This window comes from Hermetia illucens, chromosome 2, assembly GCF_905115235.1.
Source record: "Hermetia illucens chromosome 2, iHerIll2.2.curated.20191125, whole genome shotgun sequence".
Classification (NCBI taxonomy): domain Eukaryota; kingdom Metazoa; phylum Arthropoda; class Insecta; order Diptera; family Stratiomyidae; genus Hermetia; species Hermetia illucens.
The window spans coordinates 8,194,634-8,216,934 of record NC_051850.1 but is presented as its reverse complement, the minus strand read 5'-3'; the positions used below and the strand labels follow the sequence as shown (position 1 = coordinate 8,216,934).

The 22,301-nt window shown below is 41.5% G+C and overlaps 1 protein-coding gene across 1 annotated transcript in view; it reads left to right on the top strand.

Annotated features, from left to right (window-relative positions):
* The first annotated feature begins 2,662 nt into the window (after positions 1 to 2,662).
* Positions 2,663 to 22,301, top strand: part of LOC119648204 (DNA-binding protein D-ETS-4) — a 93,626-nt gene continuing 73,987 nt past the window's right edge. The window contains exon 1 of the mRNA XM_038049804.1: positions 2,663 to 3,653. Coding sequence (XP_037905732.1) covers positions 3,615 to 3,653 — 39 coding nt within the window. The 5' untranslated portion in view covers positions 2,663 to 3,614. The remainder of the gene's footprint in view (positions 3,654 to 22,301) is intronic.

The window sequence follows — 22,301 nt, the reverse complement described above, 5'->3', positions numbered from 1 at the left end:
ACCGGCAATTGTCAGAGTTATCCTACCGTTGTTGCCACTTGCCACACAATTCTCTCCTGTTGGCTTTTCGGAAAGCCGCATTCACCTCGGCTGGATTTGCTTTCCGTTTTTCGTAGAGCCAGTGTGCCTCGCTCGCTAGAAGATCTATAGGGATCATTCCCGCGATGACATATACTGCCTCCGTCGACGCCATCCTAAATGCGCTGCACACCCTTAGCGCAATTGGCCGGTATGCCGAACTTATCTTTCTCCGGTTTACAGCGTGGTGCAACGTTCCCGCCCAGACAGGGGCCGCGTATAACAGGATCGACTTCACTACTCCCGCGATGAGTAGCCAGCGACTATACTTCAGCCCTCCCGCGTTAGGCATCATCCTTGCAAGGGATGAGCTAACATTTGCTGCCTTCTCCCGCGCATAATCCAAGTGTCCCTTGAAACTCAGCTTGACATCGATCATCACCCCCAAGTATTTGACAATTGATTTTGAGACGACCTCACGATTACCAACCCGGATATTAACCGTACTGTTCTTCCTGCGGTTGGTAATGAGGACCGTATCCGTCTTTTCGTCCGCCAGGTCTAGCTTGGCCATCCGTAACCATGACTTGATGGTATGAATGGCTTCATTTGCATAAAGCTCCACATCCTCGGGATGCTTTGCAACTGCAACTACCGCCAGGTCGTCCGCAAAAACAATCAACGTTGTCTCCTCCGGCACGCGAAGGCCAAGCACTCTGTCGTACATTATGTACCACAGCAGTGGTCTCTTGGGGCACATCTGGTGTCACAATGTACTCCTTCGGCCCGTCGTCCGTCTCGTACCAGAGAAGTCTGTCCGAAAGGTAACTCTCGATTAGCCGAGCCAACCAGCTAGGAACACCCAGTTTGGCCAAAGCGCCCTTAATCCAGTCCCAGTCGGCTGAGTTAAAAGCATTTTTGACGTCCAACGTCACCAGAGCACAGCATTTGCCCATGGCGATTGCATTTCGAGCCAATTCCACGACCTTTGCTACTGCATCGACCGTAGAACGGGCTTGCCGAAACCCATATTGCCGCTCTGAAAGACCACCCGCAAGCTCGATGAACGGGAGCAGGCTGTTGTATATCACCCTCTCCAACATCTTCCCCATGGTGTCTAAGAGACAAATAGGGCGATATGAAGAGGGCACCCCAGGTAGTTTTTGGGGCTTCGGTAGCAACAACAGCCTCTGCCTCTTCCACTGGGCGGGAAATACTCCTTCCGTCATGCAAAATTCGAATGTGCTTCCGAACCACCTTAGTGTGGCCTTGACCGCCACCTTCAGAGCCTTGTTCGGAATTCCGTCCAATCCCGGAGTTTTGCTGTCCCCAATACGTCCGCAGATTTCCCGAAGTTACTCTTCGGTAACACCAGGGATCCAGAAGACGTCCTGCTGAGCTGCCACTTTCACTTTCATCCTGCTCCTGCTGCGAGGAAAGAGTTGTAATTATTTGCAACAAGAGCCGTGGGCATGTCACTTGAGGTGATTTTTGCCCGCGGATCTTTTTCATGACAACTTGATAGGCTGTACCCCACGGATTCATATTAGCCTCGATGCAGAGCTTCTGGTAGCATTCCCGCTTGCTTTTCCGTATGGTCTTCTTAAGATTGCTTCGCAGATCCCTGTATTCCTCCTCATGCTCCTGGTGTTCCGGCCTTCCCCTTGTCCTGTGGGAAAGTCCTGTGGGAAAGTCTCCTCGTTCGGAGACAAGAGGATCTCAAGGCAGCGATCTCCTTGTTCCACCAGTAGTTTGGCTTCTTGCCGTGGTGCAAACGTCGTGGTGGCATCGTAGCGTCGCATGCTTCAGTTACACGCTGGGACAGCTGTGTGGCCCTTTCTACCGCTGTTCCATCTGGATCATGGGCTCCCTTCAATGCCGCCAGGAATGTCTCCTCTTCGAAACCTCCGATAGACCAGCCAACCGCTTTAGCCTTTCTATCTCCAGAGCGTCGTTGATTGCTTCCTCGGTTTTTGATCACTGGGTCACTGTGGGTGTAGTGCTCAATCACTTGCCAAGCCATCTCCCTCACCAGTGAGGTGCTAACAAATGTCAGGTCAACGATCGAACCCGATCCTCTACCTCGAAAGGTGGGCACGCATCCAACGTTGGCCAGGGAGGTTAGTGTATATTAGAACATCCATAGTAGTTGATAATATATACGATTTGCAGATAGATAGCAAATTTCTAATTTTTTTGAGATAATAACAGTTCTATTTTTGAACTATTTTAAGATTAGTTAGAAAGGAAACTTCTCAAAAGTACGCTCTACATTAGACAAATTTTCCATTCAACTCTCCCAGTATCTTGTACGAATAGCTACGCACTTATCAAGCAAATTTTAAGATACTGTTCCCCTATTTAGTATAGGTAGTATAACTTCACAAAATCTTAAGCATATAGTGATCATAAAAAAAGACGAAAATGAAGAAAATTAATAAGATAAGGTGAAGCGAACTGAGGAGCTACAGAAGATAGAAAAAAACAACAAACCACTGAAAGACTTGCGGAGAGTAAAAAAAAAAATCTAGAAAAACGACTCAAGACGTGCTTAAGCCATCTTGTAATGTCTTGGCGCGCCCCCACCGATCTGCCATGTATTCGTCGAAAAACTTTTCAAGTTTTCAATATCGAGTAGAAAGCTGAAGTGAACGGTTCGTTCCGTTGTTGATCGCAAAATTATTAAAAGAAATAGAAGATAAAGTGATCGAAATAGAGAGGATCCAAAATTTTGTGATAAGAGTGGTGCAAAAATTTTTGAAAAATTATTTTGAAAAGAAAAATATTTCCAAGAATAATTTCAGAAGAAAAAGCATTAATAATGATATTTGGTCTTATCTCTAGTACTTTTCATACAATATTGAATAATTTATACTATGCGTATGTGTATCAGTGACTCTGTGATATTACCAAATTGATTACAACAAGACATTTTTAATTCAAAAGGAAAAAAGATAGATACAGTAACGTGTGGTGAAAAGAAGATAGGAAACCAAAATAACAACATCAACTAAAGAAATATTATTATAACATTTTCAAGAAGTTGTGCCCCGTCTGTCGATGATAAGCTGAACGACGGAGCAAGCAATACGAGTAACCAGCGCGACAAGAAATAACCACCCAAGAAAGAAGCAAAAAAAACTAAACTTTATTTTTCGCGCATATTTTAAGTGAAATCTCTTCAAACATTTGTGTAAGACTGTGCATGGTGAGACGGTTATTTTGTATATGTATATATGATATTTATTCGTTTGGAAATTGTTGTATATGGTTTTACTGCCGTTTTTCACTTAAAGATCTGTTGATGTTTTCCAATTTCCATAAGAATATATGGATTGACAATTTTTTTATAAATATCTTGTAGTGTTTCGTTGTGAATTATCTACGTCTTTCTACTCGAATACGCAAAAATATCTTTGCAATTTCACTATCGATACTGGGATTGTAAAAGTGCAAGAAAAAAGAACTAAACTAAATCAAAGAAAAATAGTGATAATTAAAGAAAGTTAATTTGAAATCAACGCATTTGTATCGGTAGAGGTTTTTCAAAATAAGTGGAAAATTGTTTAAATAATCAAAGAAGAAACACAACAAACATGATGGATTACGATAAAATGTATTTTACGAAGACAGAGGTATGTTCAGTATTAATTACTAATTCTTTAATGGATTCTTTTTCTTTTATTTCGATAATTATAGGTGTTAATGTATACGTTAAATTAAAATATATATATTTTGTATAGTAGATCCTCATTTAAGATACAATACTTGCGCATAATTTCATGTTCACTGACAATTCTAAACCAATTCTAAATCAAGTTTCATTTTAAATCCATTTTTTCTATTTCTCAAAAACGTAATCCTTAATCAACCAAACTACTTAAAATCTATTCATCTGTCATTATTAGTCTCGAAAAGATATTAAATTTTTTATCTACCCTTTAAACATACTTTATATAACACGCTAAATTGTTTTTCATTAACCTCCCCTTCTTCCCGCGTTTCATGTGTCTAGAATGATGAGTCTAAACCGGTAAAAAATCACTTTACATACTATTTTCTACAGATTGATCTTTGATCAGTTTTTTTCAAACCATACTACATTATTTCTGACTATCAGATACTTTGTCTACCATCCAATCCAGTTTGGTACAGCGTTAAACATATGAAAAACCAAGAAATAAACTGTCCATAAAGTAGAAAGGTCGTTTACTAACTGGTTTTTTGTTGGCAACCGGCGCAAAAACTAATGACTTTGTATATTTCAAAATAAAAAAAACACCGAGTCAGAATAGTAACCAAAAAAAAAAGATTGTTCAAATTCACGTTTCGAATAAAACAAAATAACAAAAAGAAAAAATCTAATATAGTTTTCTATCTTTCTTCTACTTGATTTATTTCTGCAGATTTTTTTTGCTAGTCTGCGAATATTGCATTCCCTTTTTTTCTACTTTTTTTTTATTATCTTTTCCTTTTTTTGGTTATTGAACGTTCCTGTTCTTTGTGATTTAAAAGCTCTGCATATAACATATTTAATTCGATTAAAATTAAATCTAACGTCAGAAGCTAGATAAAAAATTAGAACCATCTTCTTTTTTTACTAAATTAATTACCGCTTAAACTGTAGTTTACATTTAAATTAGGAAAAATTACAAAAAAAGCATAATAGCAATAGTATAATCTTATTTTGATATAAATAAAATAGAAAAAGTATGATTGACATATTACCTGGTTCCTTTCCTTTCCAAACTTCTAACCGTGTTTCGATAGATACAAAATATTACGATATTCTAGAATGTTTATAAATCCTAACTAAATTTCCCTATGTTTCCTGGAGATCTGCTTTTTATTCCGTTCTGATTAATTACCGGTTCTTGACATTTAGAGATATAAAGTATTCATGGATAGATACATATATTAGAATGGACTGTCTAGCTTGCTTCTACTTGGGCTTAATTGGACCAGGATTTTGATAGATAAATAGATCGAGTCACATTTGATGGTGATGTTTTTTTAAATATATATATATATATATATATAAATACCAAACTATCATCGAAACGGATGCTTGAAAGTATGGTTTACATTACTATAAAAATGTTAAATTTTCTTCGAACCAGCAGAATAATTTACACAGTCGTTTCCTATCCCATTTTATCTAATTTTTTCCTTTTTATATTTGAAATAGTAACAGATTATTTTTAAAAATAACATCAATTTGATGCCGCAAACTACAAAAAAAAAAAAATATAGTCAGGCAAAGAGTGGATCTTAAAAATAGTTTTGATGGTCCTTCAGATGAACCTCTTGGGCAAGTCATCAGCGAAGACTTACTTGAGGGACATACTCAGCCGAAACGGCCTATCTGTCCGGTTGATAGCCAACTCCCAACTTAAAATTCAAAAAATAAAATATTAAGAAGAAGCAAGAATTCAATGCCCAATTCCTCAAGTTTGAAACCATTTCTTGATGAGGTACATCCAAATACATATATCTTTAATGAGGACACATGTGATCATATTGGAATACCCCACCTGCCACGTGTACCTCATGCAAACCCTAACATCCTACTAAAGATAGAATGAATCCTTAAAGCTTTGAAAAGCTACGAAAAAAAAACGAAACTCGAAGCCGCTCCCACTTACATGATCTCATGAAAGTAAGAGTGCGACCATGGAGCCCAAGTACATACAAGATAAACCTACCTCTGAACGTTAGTTGACTGGCAGTTATGGAGAGGGAAATGAGTTCGAAACAGGCATTGAGCAGCTCAGGTCTGGTTGGTTGTTGAATTGGTTACCTATGTCAGTTACTTATCTGGAGTAGTTGCGCATGAGCTGGAATATGAGCTCTTGATCACGTATCTTACAGGGCTATTGCATGTGAGACCATATTTGGTAAATCCCATGGATTTTTAACACTTTAGAAAAACCAGGCCAATATCAAATGCTGTAAGGCTAGACCGTATTTTGAAGTTCTTTTTTCCAAAATCTTGGTAGACCCATAGATTAAAACCCTTAGGTGTTAAAAGTTTCCCCATGGTGCTGGAGGAAACCACTATCTAAAATCTGTTTGATGATCTTTCAGTTCGGTAGCACAATTGGACTGTAAATCCTAGACTGACAAAGCACCTAATTTTAATGCAGCAATAGTAAGCTGGTAAGCATTGTGATCAGCATTGCATTTGCATATATTGATTGGTGAAGATGCTGGAGTCCTGAGTCCGCATCCACTTGATGACCGACCGGATCACTTGATTATTTTCCATGGGACCTAGAGCGCTAGCTGAAAATGACCCATTGAATGGAACCACTTTAAATCGCATCTATTTGTTACTGAAAACACTTGATGGCTAACACATCTATATAAAGTTAAAGGAACTGTAGAAATTAAAGAAGTTATAAAGTTATCCTTCCTCATGAAAAGGAGCCTTATCTGAGCTTCAATAAAGTTCCAGTGAAAACCGATTCCGTAGCCTACATAACCACGAAATGAGCGACACCATGATCGTCTGATTGTGGACAAAATCCGGCCGAATAATGCGGTGGATGGGTCATTTAATCCGTACGGGTTAGGAGGATCTAGCTCGGAAAGTCTACAAGGGCATATCTATATCTATGGTAGAAAAAGAAAAGCAATGGCATAGACCGGGATGCGAGACAACTTTTAAGGACATTGAATTGGTGGACCTCGGCATAAAACCGAGATGTCTCAAGTTCCTAACTAAGGCAGGCCTAGATCGAATACTGGTTGTTGTGCCGTTAATGATGATGATGAAAACTGCTTTATTGCCTCATTTGCGATAATGTCTACCTTCCGGCCCACATTCTTCCCCAAATCGCAGTTTTTCAATCAAATAACAAAGATCAACAGAAATGATAATTGAATATGGTAGAAATACAAAAGGTGCTCAAAATGAAGGCCGAGTAATGTTTACTCTCATTCAAAGCCTACCGGATCGACCGTATCCCCTTATAGTTCCTCAGGAAGGCTAATTCGCTGTTGAGCTGTCTTCTTCACCAAATGATAGTGGTAATACGAAGCTAAGAAAAACTAGTTGCCGATTGACGGAAAAGCTGATATTCCAAAAGAAAAGGAGGAAACCTTGCTTTGCCAACTAGAGAGACATTTCGCTATATGTATCTTAACATATAAAGTCTAAACAGAAGTTATTGAGGTCCGGCTCAAACTATTCATTGCCAAAACCTTAAGATAGTAAAAAAAATGGATTTGGAAAATGAAATGAATAAAAGAGACCAAATATTCTTAGTTGAATGAGTGCCAGAGGAGTACTGAGAAGTCAACATTGACGAGCACCAGGTTTTTGTAGATTTTCTCTCTCCACTGCGGTCAAAACTACTCACGAAAGTAGCATGAGTGACACCGCATCTCAGGACAGAATGATCCAGAACTTCAGGCCTGAAACCAGGAGATGGTTTCGCCCTTATGCTATTGGACCTAGCCCTAGACAATTTGTCATTAGGAAACTATCCATCGACACTGGAGGAACACAAGCCTACCGCAATAGTAGCACTAAAAGGAATGTGGCTGAGCGTCACCGAAGCCAAAAGGATATATTTGACCCAAGCTAGAAGGTGAACACAAGGCTTGCTTTCTTCTGTAAATGCTGAACCGTTTAGCAAGGGTCTACCAGATGTGTTCAAGAAAGATGACGTGGCCTGTTGAATTTCCCCACCCACTCCGGCTAAGGCCAACCATGAACGATTTTGGAAAGTGGTCTTGGTATATTGTTGAGACTTTTTGAAATTGTGACAATGGGCGATCCTTAACTTTGAGACTTTTAGCAGCAAGTTAGCGTTTCCTGTATCAGGGCCATGAGCAAGGGAGGGGGAGGGAGAGTTCATAGCCCTCCATTTGATGAAGATTTCGAGGAAGAGGACAACTATTTTTCGAAATATCGGTATACGGGGCCTGATCAAATCAAAAATCAAATTACGTGTCTTCACGTTAATATTGATAGCTGGTTCGGCGCTAATTTTTAAGCGAGAAACTTCCTGAGTAATGTCCTTTTTGTTTTTATTGTTTAGCTGTTTCAGTAAAGTCTGTTTTTCATGTTCCGCGTTTTTTTATCATGGACGTGAAGGAGGAGCAACGTGTTTCCGTAAAATTTTTGTGTTAAATTGAGCAAATCGTTCACGGAAACTTTTCAAATGCTGCAACAAGCTTTTGGTGATGTCGCTAGTGGTTTAATCGGTTCAAGGTAGGCAGAACATGAACGGAAGATGACCCTCGATCAAGAAGTCACAAAGGTCTTCAACCTCAATTGAAGAATTTCCTGTGGCCAAACTGAGGGCCCTTGTGCTTTCCAATCGTCGTTTAACGATTCGAGAGATGGTTGAGGAGTGCGTCAGCTCATTTGGGTCATGTCAGGAGATTTTGACTCAAAAATTGAAGATGAGAAGGGTTACAGCCAAGTTAATTCCAGGACTGATGGCAGAAAATAAAAAAACGCATCGCCTGGAGGTTTGTCAGGTGCTCTTAGAAATGGTCAATGCTAATGGAAACTTTTTGAAAACCATCATTACATGTGCCGAGTCTTGGGTTTATGGCTACCACGTGGAAACCAAGATGCAGTCGGCCCAGTGGCAGTCAAAAAATTCACCAAGACCAAAAAAAGCTCGCCAAGTAACATCAACCGTTAAAGTGATACTCACTGTTTTCTTCAATTCAAAGTGTGTCATTCATCATGAATTCCTCTCACAAGATGAGACAATCAATCGTTATCAATACCTCTAAACCTTAAGAACTTTATGCCAAAAGATTCGTCGGAAGAGGCCAGAATTTTGGGCAACAAACGAGTAGTTTTTCAACCCCGACAATGCGCCTTGTCACACTGCGCTCCTCATTCGCGAGTTTTTTTGCCAAAAACCCCCATCCCCTATTCTCCTGTCCTGTCTCCGTGTGACTTCTGGCTGTTCCCAAAACTGAAGTACTCAATGAAAGGACAGCAGCAGGACAGTTTCAAATGATAGAGGAGATCAAGAAAAACACAGGAACGACTGAACAGCATCCATGAAACAGAGTTTTCCAGCTGCATGGAACAGAGAATACACCGGAGGGTGAAGTCTATTCGCTCCCGAGCTGAGTATTTTGAAGGGGACAAATCAGAGCAATTGTTAATATTTGTAGAAAAGAGTTATTGGGAAAGTCCTAGAAATGTTTGGTCAGACCCCGTATAAGCAATAAAAACTATTTATTCGCGATTTGGAAAATAAAATTTAGTTTTTTTCCCCACTTTAGTCATTGCTAACTTTTTTTTCCTGCTATTCAGCTTCCCGAATTTCGGCTAATTTGGCTAGGACTTCGTCTACCTTGGAGCTCAGGAGTAGTTAGATGAAATTTATATCAGCCTATCGTATCTTATCCAGTTCTCCTGGCATGCAAGCATTTTCCAATTATATTTTCCGGTGCTAGTGTTCCTCCCAACGTCTCCTCTAGACTCTTCCTTTCCTTAGCGAATCTAGGATAATGGAAGAAAACATGCTGCGTTCTCTGCGTCCAAATCTTGATGCTGGGAATCAATCTGTGGGTCCACCGACCCTTTTTCGCCTGTTCCGACCATTGCTGCCACCTGGTCAAAGATTCCCCCCTTTCGGCGTCTTTCATTTGCCGATCAGAGGAAGAATCGGGTCCATTATGGATACATGCCCTCTCATCGGCCAGAATGTTGATCGGCATCATTCCGGCTACCGCATAGGCCGCTTCGTCCGAAATGGTTTTATAACGACAGCACACTCTTAGGGCGCTCATCTTTTGAGCATGCGGTATGCTTCCCCATTTTGATACGGCCAGCGGTTTCGTTACGCCACTTCGTGATAAGCACCACCTCTGTTTTATCCTCCGCGAGTGCAAGACCTGCATCTTTCAGCCACTTCTTTATAGCAGTGATTGCTTCGGATGAATACAATACCACATCCGCCAGATCTTTTGCCACAACAATCACCGACGTAACCCACTATTGTTTCCTCGCTAGCAACTAGGACATTGATAACATCATTATACATGATGTTCCACAATTGTGGTCCCAACACAGAGCCCTGTGGAACACCCTCGGAGACAATGCATTCTTTGGTTTCATTGTCTGTGTCGTACCAGAGTCTTTTATCTGTTAATTAGCGGTCGACTAACGCAGTTAAGTAACTTGGTACACCAATCGCCGCCGTTGACCTCCTTATAAGGTTCCAACTGGCAGAATTGAACGCATTTTGTACGTCAAGGATAATCACAACCCAACACTTGCTAGTGCTACCCGTTCCGTGCATGACATTTTCAGGTAAACCAGTGACCAGCTTGACGGCCTGATAAGCCCGCCAGACTTTCTACAACCGGGAGCAATCTGTTGTAGATTATTCTCTCCAATATTTTCCCCATAGTGTCCAATAGACATATAGGCCTGTGGAACGATGGTTCACCAGGAGGCTTACCAGGTTTAGGCAACAACGCCAACCTTTGTTTTTTCCATGTCTCAGGAAAAATCCCATTCGTCAAGCATGGTTCAAACAACTCTACGAATATGTCTGTCCTAGACTTGACGGCCAGCTTAAGGGCTTTGTTTGGTATGCCGTCGAGGCCGGGCGTTTTATTGTCTCCCAGCTTACCGCAAATCTCCAGTACTTCTTCCTTCTTTACCGGGGGTATTATAACCATATCTAAAGATGTATGTAGACTGTAGCCCCTTGTGTTCTCCTAAGGGAACAAACCCTGAACGATTTTAAGTAGGAGATCGGGACATAATTTATGGAGCTGCCTGACCTCTAAATCTCCCCATCAAAACCCTGTAGGCGCTTCCTCATGGGTTTATGTCCGCTTCTGCGCAGAGTTGTTTGAGGCAGTCGCTATATAGCCAGCTTCAGGTTTCTTCGGGCTTCCTTGTAAGCTCACTGTTTCACCTCCTGGTCAATCCTGCCCATTGCTCTCTGGGCCGCTCGTCTGGTCCGATGTCACACCGGCCGAAGATCTGACAACTCACTTTTCCACCAGCAGTTCGACCTTCTACTGCGGAAAGTATAACGTCTCGGCATCGAAGAGTCGCATGCTTTTGCGATACACTTCCTGATATGGAGGGCTCTTTTCGATGGTGTACCTTGTATAGTGTCCTGGTCCAACCACGAATCTAAGAAAGTTTGCTCGTCAATTGCTTTCGCAGACTAACCTGACGTACTCCATATTTTTGGACGAACAGATTTCCATTTTCATTCAAACTAACAAAAGTCAGATCCACAACCGAACCGGACCCCCTTTTCCGGTAAGTATTAACCTGACCATCGTTACCCAATATGATATCTAATGTCTCAATGCATGACATAATCGGGATCGTTTTTTAAGGTTTTGTGTAGAACAAAATGGAGCCTGGGCACGCCAGAGTTTGGGATTTTTACTCATTAAAACCACAATCGACTCCGCCCCTACCCCGTGGAACCACCTTACTTACTTTAGCTTGGTCTCCTTTCGTCTACCCGCGGAGTTCGTAACCGCATCTTCCTCACTTCTTCTGCTTTTCGCAGTTTTTCCTGGATTACTGCGATCAAGGAATTGATCGCATCCCAGTTCTGCTGGCAAGGTACAATTCTCCAGACAAAATTTTCCGGTGATAGCACATCACCTAGAGTTTCCTCTAGGTTCCTCCTTTCTTCCTCGAACCTAGGACATTGGAAGAATACGTGCGCTCCAGAATCGGCGTCACATTCAGGGGGCGCTGGAAGATGCCAGTACCCCCCTCTTACTGGGGAAATAACCCCTGGATTATTTTCAACCAGAGCATAGGGCACGTGATCTGCGTGAATGATTGGTCGCTGAATCGCCCTGTCACAATTTTACAGGCGCTATCTCACGGATTTATGTCCGCTTCCGAACAGAGCTCCTTAAAACATTTCTTCTTACTTCACTGGATGGCGAGCTTGAGATTCTTGCGGGCTTCCCTATAGGCATGCTCCTTTTGCCATTGATCGATCCTACCTATTGGCCTCTGAACCGTTCGTCTGGCTCTGTGGCAAATCGATCGAAGGCTGGCAAGTTCATTATTCCACCAATAATTAGATCTTTTAGTGGGGAATGAGCATCTCGTAAGCATCAACGCGTCACATGCTTTAGAAATGTTTTGTGTGACATGGAGAGCTCTATTGTAAAGGTGCTTGCTTTGCTAGGCAGGTCTAACCACACCTTTTGCAGACCATCCTGGTGTTCCTTTGGAATTCGGCTTCTGGGGTGCGGATGTCCTGCCTTGAGGCTCCGTCCATAGTTCAAAGGTGATTGCCTGGTGGTCGCTGTACGTGAAGTCCTTGCTAAATTGCCAGGACATGTCACGTGCCAGGACAGAGCTGACAAAAGTCAAATCTACAATTGAACCAGATCTCCTTTTCCGATAAGTGTTTACATCACCTTCGGTGGCCAGAACTACATCCAACTGGGCAGCCTCTTTGCTGCCCCACTCGATAGCTCACGAATTAAAGTCACCGGTTATCACCTTTGGACGTCGTCCACTCTGTCTATCCGTCACACGTATTTTTCTCGGAGACGGTTATAGCGATTGAGACCAAATTTGGTGGAAAGGTGGGAACTGTGAACACTCACGCATACAGTGAGTTACATCCTTTTACGTCGAATTTAAGGGGGGGGGGGGATGCTCATACATGCAAAGAAGGGTGTAAATTTCTTTTCGCCAAATATAGTCATGTGGGGTATCAAATGAAAGGTCTCGATTAGTACTTTCCGAAGTCTATATTAGACATCAAGTTCTGTGTTTATGACAAAAGGCAAGGAGTAACGTAATCATAACCTGGAAAAACTAGATCACTTTAGGCCATTGCCATTATCATCATTATAATCATTACTTCAAAGTTATGACCAGTCTTTCTCTAACATACAAGAAACTGACTCATAAATATCATTTTAACCACAAATTAATAACCTCTAATAACAGAACTTAAATGAAATCATAAAGAGAAAATCTTTGTAGGAAATTTAGTTCGATAATCAACTGAACGACAACTTAGTCCCCTTGCTTCAACCTACGTTCCACATTGGATAAGAAAAACTCCATTATTCAAAAGTGCATCAAACCACTGCAACTCGGGACTATGCATCAGATACTTTATAATCGGATCGATAGATAAATTGATGGACTGATAGACATAGAAAAAAAGAGCCAATTCAAAGCAATCATAATTCCGCCGATATAGGAGCACATAGTCTAGAAAAAGGCATACCTGTCTCCAGTACAAGTATACCGGGTATGCGCACATACTCTGCAACTCATACTCTCTGAAGAAGGAAAAGTGGGCCAAGTGAGCTTGTCTTACCCGCTTTGCTAGCTATGCAGTCAGCCCGCTTACTTACATACTCGTTTGCCTGTTTTGCCTGATGGCTAGGTGCAGACTTCGTCAATGTTAACCGATAACAAACCCAACGATCAAGACCATCGTCTCGGCATCATGAGACTAAGAAAATGATAACAGACAAAATCCAGGGGAAAAACACCAAAGCGAAATGCGTCTTGTAATCATCATAAAAATGCGTACACGGTAAAAATGTGTGCAAATACCGCAAAGTCAATCTCTTTGAATGGATAAGACATGATTTGAAAAAGGTAAACTCTTCGCGGTAATGTTGTGATGTCCCATAAGAGGTCTGGTTGCAGAAGGGGGGAGGGGGCAGGAAGGAGGTAGTGTTGCATATAGAAATCCAGAAATATAATAAATTTATTGGTCGAGTGGCAATGCAACTGTTGCTGGGGCTTTTGTGAAAATGGAAAATAATAAAGTAGCATGTTTCGCCATTGTAACACTTCATCAATGCAGGAAGGTTATGGCGGAGGAATAATTGCAGGGTGGTCGGTGGGAACAATGGATCTTCAACCAACTATAAAGGTGTAGAAGGAGAAAAGATTTCCTGTGACTAAGCCTGCAAAAACGGTCTAAAATTCGGTGTAACTTCTAAGGATCCGGGGATCTCTTCCTCTAAGTTCAAGGGAAATTTGGCTCCATTCAAATACCAAATGAAAATGACTCAACTTCACTGTCAATACCTGAAATCCCATAAATATTCCATCACACCCTATAAAATGCAATTTGCTCTCCTTACTGCTGGTAAAGTCTATCTTTAGTTGCACACGTATGACTATCAGCCCAGAAGATATATTGCACAGTCACAAATATACGTTGCTCATACCATGGTTCAACTTACCTCACGAGACCACTCTTAAGGAGTCCATTCGCGTACTTGAATGTGGTTAGGTTCACTCATTACGCGGACAGGTTGAAATGAGGCAAAATAAAAGACTTGGTACCTCTTTAAGACATACCCGGCCGCGATTGACTACCGCTACTGTTACGATTGCCTGCAAGATAGATAGGTGTGGTATTATTTCAAATGTGATTGGAATTCAACATTTTTATAAAGTTGCTCGATCAATATAGGCACAACTATGACTACAGCAGTCACAGTGATTAAATATGTTAGATATTCTTGGAAAAAAGTGCCTTTAAAACGTACAAAAAGACAAGAAAATAATCAGATACGAATAAAACATGTCAGTAATAAAATAACTGACCACCGCCCCATAAAGTCCACTGTTTGGTCATTCTGCGTGGCTCCTACTCGTACTCACTCTGACAATCTGAATTGTTTATATGTACAAGTGCACTATCTGCCACTAATACCACAGATACATTCAAATTACTAAATTTATTATGTTGCAAACCAAATAACCAAGCAACCAAGCAACCATGGAGCTGGTTAGTTATGCAAATCCTATTACCAATTATTTTATTGCAATTCCAATCGACTTTTGTGAAACGCCCAGGAATTTTGTAATGGAAGTATCTTTATTTGCTTTTTTTCAATTCTGCAGTTTTTGATAATCATAGTCTCCACATAAGGTCAAAGTAACAAAACGCCAATATTTGGGAAACTACTGGAAAACCAAATTGCTTTTCGGTGACTCACCTGAGTCCGGATAATAGTTTTCTTACGTTTTGGGGATTTACGTCCATTGCAAAAGACAAGAAATGCATTGCATTGAATTATGAGTGAATTAGGCAAGTGTAGATTGGATGCTACTTAATGAGATACTAAGTAGGGCAGCAATGCTATGATTCACTTTTCAATGGAACGAAATTGAAAATGGTAAGGTAGGGACCAGTCATTTAATTGAACTATTGGTAATTATGGCACGGGCGAACAAGTAACCAGACCACTTTCAATAAATCTTTTTATGGAAATTCGATTTCTTTAAATACAAAAAGTAATAAAAGATATTCAGATGAAGATTAATGATATAAAGTGCAGCCAATTTTTTTGTTGAACACCTAAAATATCTGTACGGGAGCGTTGGATAGATTCTGTCTATTTTTTATGTGGATAAAGCTAACTATTTTTTACAGATATTTATACATCTCTTCTTTTTAACAAAAAGTAAAAGATACTTATGACGTTGATAGATAGATAGAAATACAATTTTTACATTCACCGAAGTAATTGGACTTTTCCCGTTAGTTTTCCCTAAAAAGGCGAGGGGGGGGGGGTTCAAAACGTCCTACCCAGGCGAATCCAGGAGTTGCTGCTTTGTGATTTTGGCCATGTGAAGTCTGGCATTATCGTGTAGTAAGAAGGCTCCCTTTGCTAGCATCCCCCCTCTTATTCTGAATAGTCCTTTTCAAGGTTCTACAGTATCTTAGCGCGTTAATAGTCCTCCCCTGGAGGAGTGATTTTGATTTTTTGACGGAGGATGAAGAGGTGTGATTCCACCGTTGAGACTGCCTTTTGGTTTCATGTCCAGATGCCATGGAATAGAGAAAACATGCCGCCCTCAACAACTGCGGTCCCCCGTTGGTCACCAACTCTGTTTTGATGATAGCAAGGCGTTGCATCAACTTGGCACCAGTACGGAGTCCCCTAACAGTAATCAATGTAAATTGAGGGATTCCTAAGTGCGCCATCCAGTGTGGTCCACGGAAGCCTCATCCTTAGGCAAGCACTCAAGTTGCAAAATCTATGACTTGCGGTTTCGTCCAGGGCAGAGGCAACTCATCAGACGCTGCTTCACCTTTGCCCTGAAAGCAGCGTGACCGAAGTGAATACGAGGTGGTATTTACTCCCTTATATTAATTCAAAAACACATCATGTGTATGAATTATAACAAAATTTTAGATTAGCCTCGGCCTGTTTAGGCCTAAATGTTACAAGGCGGATTTGCGTTCGTTATAATTCATACACATGATGGGTTTTGAATTAATATAAGGGAGCAAATACCACCTTGTAATCACTTCGGTTATGCTACTCCCAAGGCAGAGGTGAGGCAGCGCATGATGAATTGACTTTACCCTTGATGAATACGCAAGTCATAAGTAATTAATGTGTTATTCGCGGTGTCTCTACGAATAGGTATAGGAATTTAAAACCTAAAACCGTCTTCGTCCCTAGTACAACTTGTTCCCTTCTTCAGTGCACGGGGGTATACTGGGTAATGTGAACAAAATTGGAACTCAAATGAATTGATGTAGATAAATATATAAATTAAGAAAAGACAGATGGGAACTATGAAATCCCACGCATACAGTAAGTGGCATAAATTTAGGTGGAGTTTAAAGTGGAGCTCCCCATACATGCAAAGGGGGGACTCAAAAATTTTTTTCACCGGATATAGTCGTGTAGGATAGCAAATGAAAGGTATCGATTAGTACTTTCCGAAAGTGGCATAAGTTTTGGCGTGAATTGCAAAGTGCGTGAATAAGGAGTCAAAATGTACACACTTAAAGTGAAACAGGACTTATTTTCGGAAACTACCCATGCCAAAAATCCGAAAAAAATCAGGGGGCCTCAAAATATGTCCCATTCCGATATCTGCTCAAATAAATTTACTAATAGTATATTACTAACTTTTAGAAATTTACTGGAAAACCCCCCTTAAATTCATTAGGACTTCCGAATTTTGTACCAGCATAGAGGAAAATATTTCGTATATACCTGCTTCGCGAGCGATTTAAATATCTTGGGTCAATGCTATCAGCGAATGGAGAACTATGTTATGATCCTCACATAGGGAAACACAAAACCTTTTTTACCTGAAGCGCCCAGCTTCCGGGTTCCCGACTTGTTTAATTTGCCTTTGGTAGAACCTAGTTTAGTCCTCAGTTGTCTGTTAGCGGTTGTTCCTACTACTTCAATGTTGTGTTTTGAAAACGTATTTCTTATTTTGCTCGTTAACGATGAGAATGTAATGCTCGCTCTGATCCCTGGATCGCTGGATTATCCCTTTTTTGCTGTGTGTAGAATGTTGTGAGTTGGTCCCTATTCATTCTTTTTTGTTTTCTACGTAGTATTCTGTCTATTTCCTCCCTGTTATATCCATTTTTCACCGTTGTGTCTTTTCTGTAGTTCATTTCTTTTTTGAAGCTCTCTTGACAATGGTGTCACAAGCAATCTATGCACCATACTGTGGTAGGTAGGTAGGTATCAGTGGCCGCTCCGAGGAGCCCAATTAGCGCTTTGGTGCGCCGTTTTGATGCCACAAACTCCTAAGACCGTGACTGTTGTTATAAGAACAGGGAAGCGGAGTCTAGCTGGCTCGGATCTTCAGAGCCAGCCCGTAGCATTCACGAAGGAAAGCAGCTCTCCGACCCTGCAGCTAGAAATCTCACTGAGGTCCCCAAAGAATGGTTTACCCAGTGTCCGCAGCCTGACTCGAGCCAGAGCCGGGCAATCGCAGAGAAAGTGCATGAGGGTTTCCCTTCCTTCTCCGCAGCTTCGGCAATGCGAGTTGTAGGGTAAGCCGAGCCTAGCGGCATGGTCCCCTATGGGCCAGTGCCCCGTGCAGACCGCCGTAATCTTGAATGCATTTGCGCGCGTCTGGGACAGGAGCTCTCGTGGTCGGGCTATGTTATAAGCGGGCCAAATTCTCCTTGAATTGGGCACAGCTTGTAAGCCTTCGCCATCTCAGGCCCGCGGCTGCTAGGTAGTGCGAGTAGACTCGGCCCCCGACAGCCGCCAGCGGAACACCGACTGTGTTCCCCGAGGGACTGCCAAGAGCAGAGCCTTGCCTGGCCAATCCGTCAGCCCGCTCATTCCCCTCTATGTTCCTATGCCCGGGAACCCAGAGGAGAGTGATCTTGAGCGTGCCGCCCAGATGGTTGAGCGTGTCTCTGCACTGCCCCACCAACCGGGAAGATGTCGTCGTTGAGTACAAGGCCTTGATGGCCGCTTGGCTGTCGGTCAGAATGGCTATGTTACGCTTGGGGCTCGAATCACGCTCCAGCCATCGACAGACTTCCAATATCGCCAGTACTTCCGCCTGGAATACACTGGTGAAACCTGGGAGACCATACGACTTGGATACACCGTGTGTATTCGAGAAAACCCCCGCGCCGACTCCATAGGCCATCTTTGATCCGTCCGTAAAGAATACCGTGTCATAGTCTTGCAACACGCCGCCGGTCTTCCACTTTGCCCTGGTTGGAAGGTCCACAGCAAAGTTTCTCGTGAAGTTCAGCTTGCGTGTGACATAGTCCGTGGGGGATGCCCAGATTTCTCAAGGTATTTCATCTAGAATGTTGCTGTGGCCGTAGGACTTCGCTGCCCAGCATCCGGACTCACGTAGTCTGACGGCATTGCACGCTGCAACATATTTGATGTGGAGGTTAAGGGGGAGGAGATACTGTGGTAGGCCGCCATTTTCTGCCCAGATGTGTGTTTTGATGTTCTCGGTATGGTACACTTTCTAAATATAATATATCGAACTCCAGTTTATTATTGTTTCTTATTATTGAGAGGTCCAGAAACGCTATTCGTTGGTCATCTTCCTTCTCCATTGTGAAAGTTATGTTACGATGTGTGCTGCTTATTGGTTCCAGGGTTTTCTCGATATCTTCTTTTGGTATTATAACTAATATGTCGTCTACGTAACGCGCCCAAAATTTTGGCATGATACCCTGTTTTTCAATTTCTTCTTCTATGCTTTTCATGAAGAATTCGCTTATCAAGGGGATAACGGATTCCCCATTGAAGTTCCGGAATTTAATCCAGTATTTTCAGGTTGCCTACTAATTCTCAGGCTTTCGCACGCATCTATAATAACAAAGTATATTTTTGTACCTGTTTAAGGATTTTCACATGGTTAATATCTACCTGGTGCCCTTTCTCTAACATATGTTTGGCCACCATGGATTTGGAAGCCTTTCTATCATACCATCTCGGTGTTTCTGTCACCCTAAGATGTTCTGTGAATCTTGTGGTCACCAATCTTTTTGTTTATGAGGATGAGGAAATGGAGGAGGAAATGAGGCTATCCGCGATCGTTATGGTGTTGCACCGAAAGTTGCGAGAGAGGCGTCTTCGATGGTATGGTCACACAATTCGTGCTAACGTGAATTCACTTGCCAAGATTGGTCTGAACATCGAAGTCCATGGTGAGCGACCAAAAGGCAGGCCGAAACAACGGTGGCACGTAAGTTTATGCCACTCACTGTATGCGTGGGATCTCGTAGTTCCCATATGACCACCAAATTTCGTTGGGATCCGTTTACCTGTTTTGAAGAAAAGTGCGTTTGACAGACAGACCGATAGACAGTGAATCGATTTTAATAAGCTTTTTTTTACACAAAATTTTCAAAACAGCGCAAACGGGTCTAGCGTATTACTATGTCCAAGACTACCAAAAATGACAAATTGATGGATGTCTTTAATGGTCTACCCATTCAGAGGAAGAGTACGATGACCTGTCAGACTGAGAATTTGCTTTTATTGGTATTCATGCTCAGTCTCAATCTGCTTGTCTCCTTTTTCAAATCCAGAACTATTTCGATGCAAGGATGGAGTAAGAGAGATTGAGGCGCTAATCTGAATTCTGCACATCACTTCACAATGGTTGGAAGAGTATTAATATGCAGGGGGGTCAGCAGAAATCAGGTTGTTCTCCGTCGACCAAGCTTTCGAAGTGCTCTTTGGAAAGTTCCAGGATTATTGATAGCTAATATCCTTGCGATGACGAGAGCACGCTAATACCCCTTCAATTGTCACACTCAAGACGAGTGCTCTTGTTCGGATTTTTTACTATTATACTCTTCATAGATTACCCGAATTTTTGGATAACCAGCAGCTCTGTAGAGACGAAATGGACTACGGGGAATAGTTCCTGCCGGAAGACCGCCAAGCCGAGCGGCCTTATCCTGGTTGAGTACATTAATGGCTGAGATAATTTCACTTTTGTTTAGGGGAGTCACCCGCATCCACATGTAACATCGACTAGCATGAGAGATAAAACTTCACCGTGTGTTATACGATTGGAAATTGTAGGTGTTTTTTTTCCTAAGTTCGTCATCGTGGATTTGTAATGAGCATCGTCCCGCGTTGGGCGCCATTTTGGGATGAAGTCGATGGAAGAAGTGACCGAGCACGAGATCAGAACTATTTAAAAAATTTAAAAGAAATTGGCGAAGTTGACCATGTAGGTCCGTCAGCTAGCAGCTTAAAAGCAGCTAGACTTAAATGTGTGTAATTGTAATCAATCTCAAACAAAATCAGTATGGATGCCCTATGCTTCATAAAAGAGTGAACAGGAGACTTACATCATACTTCATAGAGACCTGCAGGCTATTCTATAAATCTGAGAACAGGGCGCAAGTTTTTTATGCTTATTTTTTATGTACATTGTATTTCAGCGCAGTGACCCTAAGATCGCTACTTGTCCTCGAGCGCTTCCAGTTTCTTTCTTATCTTTGTTTTTGTCATTTAGAATTTCTACATTTTCGTGCAATATTTGTTTTATTATAGCTCACTTTTCTCAGTCCCTTGATTCTTTAAGATATGCCGTGACCTAAATGTGTGTAACCCCGCTCCTCCCTCGTCTATCAATCAAAACAAGGGAGTTGAAAAATCCTGCATTTCAAAATCGTTTTTTCATCTAAAAAGAGCAGTCTCCTTTTTGTTTGAAGTTCCTCTCTATATCTGGTTACTTGTCTAGTCAGGACCCATTATGTATAAAAGCTATATTGTCCGTTTGCTCCATTGGTATCCCTTCGAATAATGCGAAAAGTGAGAGCCTTAGAGTCACCTATATTCCTTAGTGCGGGAGCCCATGATGTCTTTTATAAATCCATTCTTTATCGTCTTACACTTGCTTGTTAGCAATGGATTTTGCATTTTTTTCATTAGTTTGAAGATGGAGGGGAGTAATTTCAGGCACAATCCTTGTTTGCTTATAGATTTGAAAGCATCAGAATGAAGGGGCAACCTGCACGAAGGATGACCCACATAAAGGGGCGAACCACCTATCAATACGTTTGGGCATTTACATATATTCTTCATTTTCTATTGCATCTTTTTATTGAGCTCTTAGCAGATTAACTTATAACTTATAAATTAATGGCTTTAATTGTCCTTTGCCATTCTGCGGCGTTCCGCGTTGTATCTTCCTTCATGTGAATGAGGTAATAGTCGACTGTAATCCACTTAGGTGACTCCCAAAACTGTCTGCTTCTTTGAGGTTGAAAAACGCCTTTGAATCTCAATTAAAAAACCATCTGAATCTCTCATGGCCTTTTAGATATTCTATATAAACTTAGTTTTTCAGTGTATGATCAAATCTAAATTGGGTACCATTTACCCACCAGACCAAACAGCGTTGAATAACTACTCATTAACTACTGTGTATTGTCCACTGATTTATCTTGCAAATTAGCATTCGTTATCTTGGGTTTGTCCACCAAAATCTTTGCATTATTCATAGCAAACGTTCTGCTTTTGCAAAACTGTGGTTGTATTAAAAAATTTCAAAATATTCCAACATTTTCTGTGATACAATATATCCGATATTGATGGATCTAGGGAGGCCATAGAGGACTAATGGCGTAGTCTGTCTGTTGTTGCACACCATAAGAGGAAATCCACATTTAACACTGTGCTAGCCTACGGCAGCGGATCAACACAAATATGAACACAAACATCCATGACCAAGCGTAACTCGAGCCCGGGCAATGAGATCAAGGGGCTCAAATTCCACCAACTGGGTCATCGCACTGTAGGCCACCAGTCTTTATTTCGCCTTGTACTAAAGCCAGAAAGGGTTCTCCCTTTTTGGTAAATTTGATGTTGACAGCCACTTATTATTTTAGAGGATATGGTGGATGAGAGAGGATTCCTATTTTCAACAGCAATTACCTTGTGGTTATGAACAATATTCATTCCAGCAGTTGTGCACATATCGTGCATGTAGTTGCTAACTATGCGAAATCTTCTTTAAAATTAGGATAATTGGGGAATTTTCGCTTTTC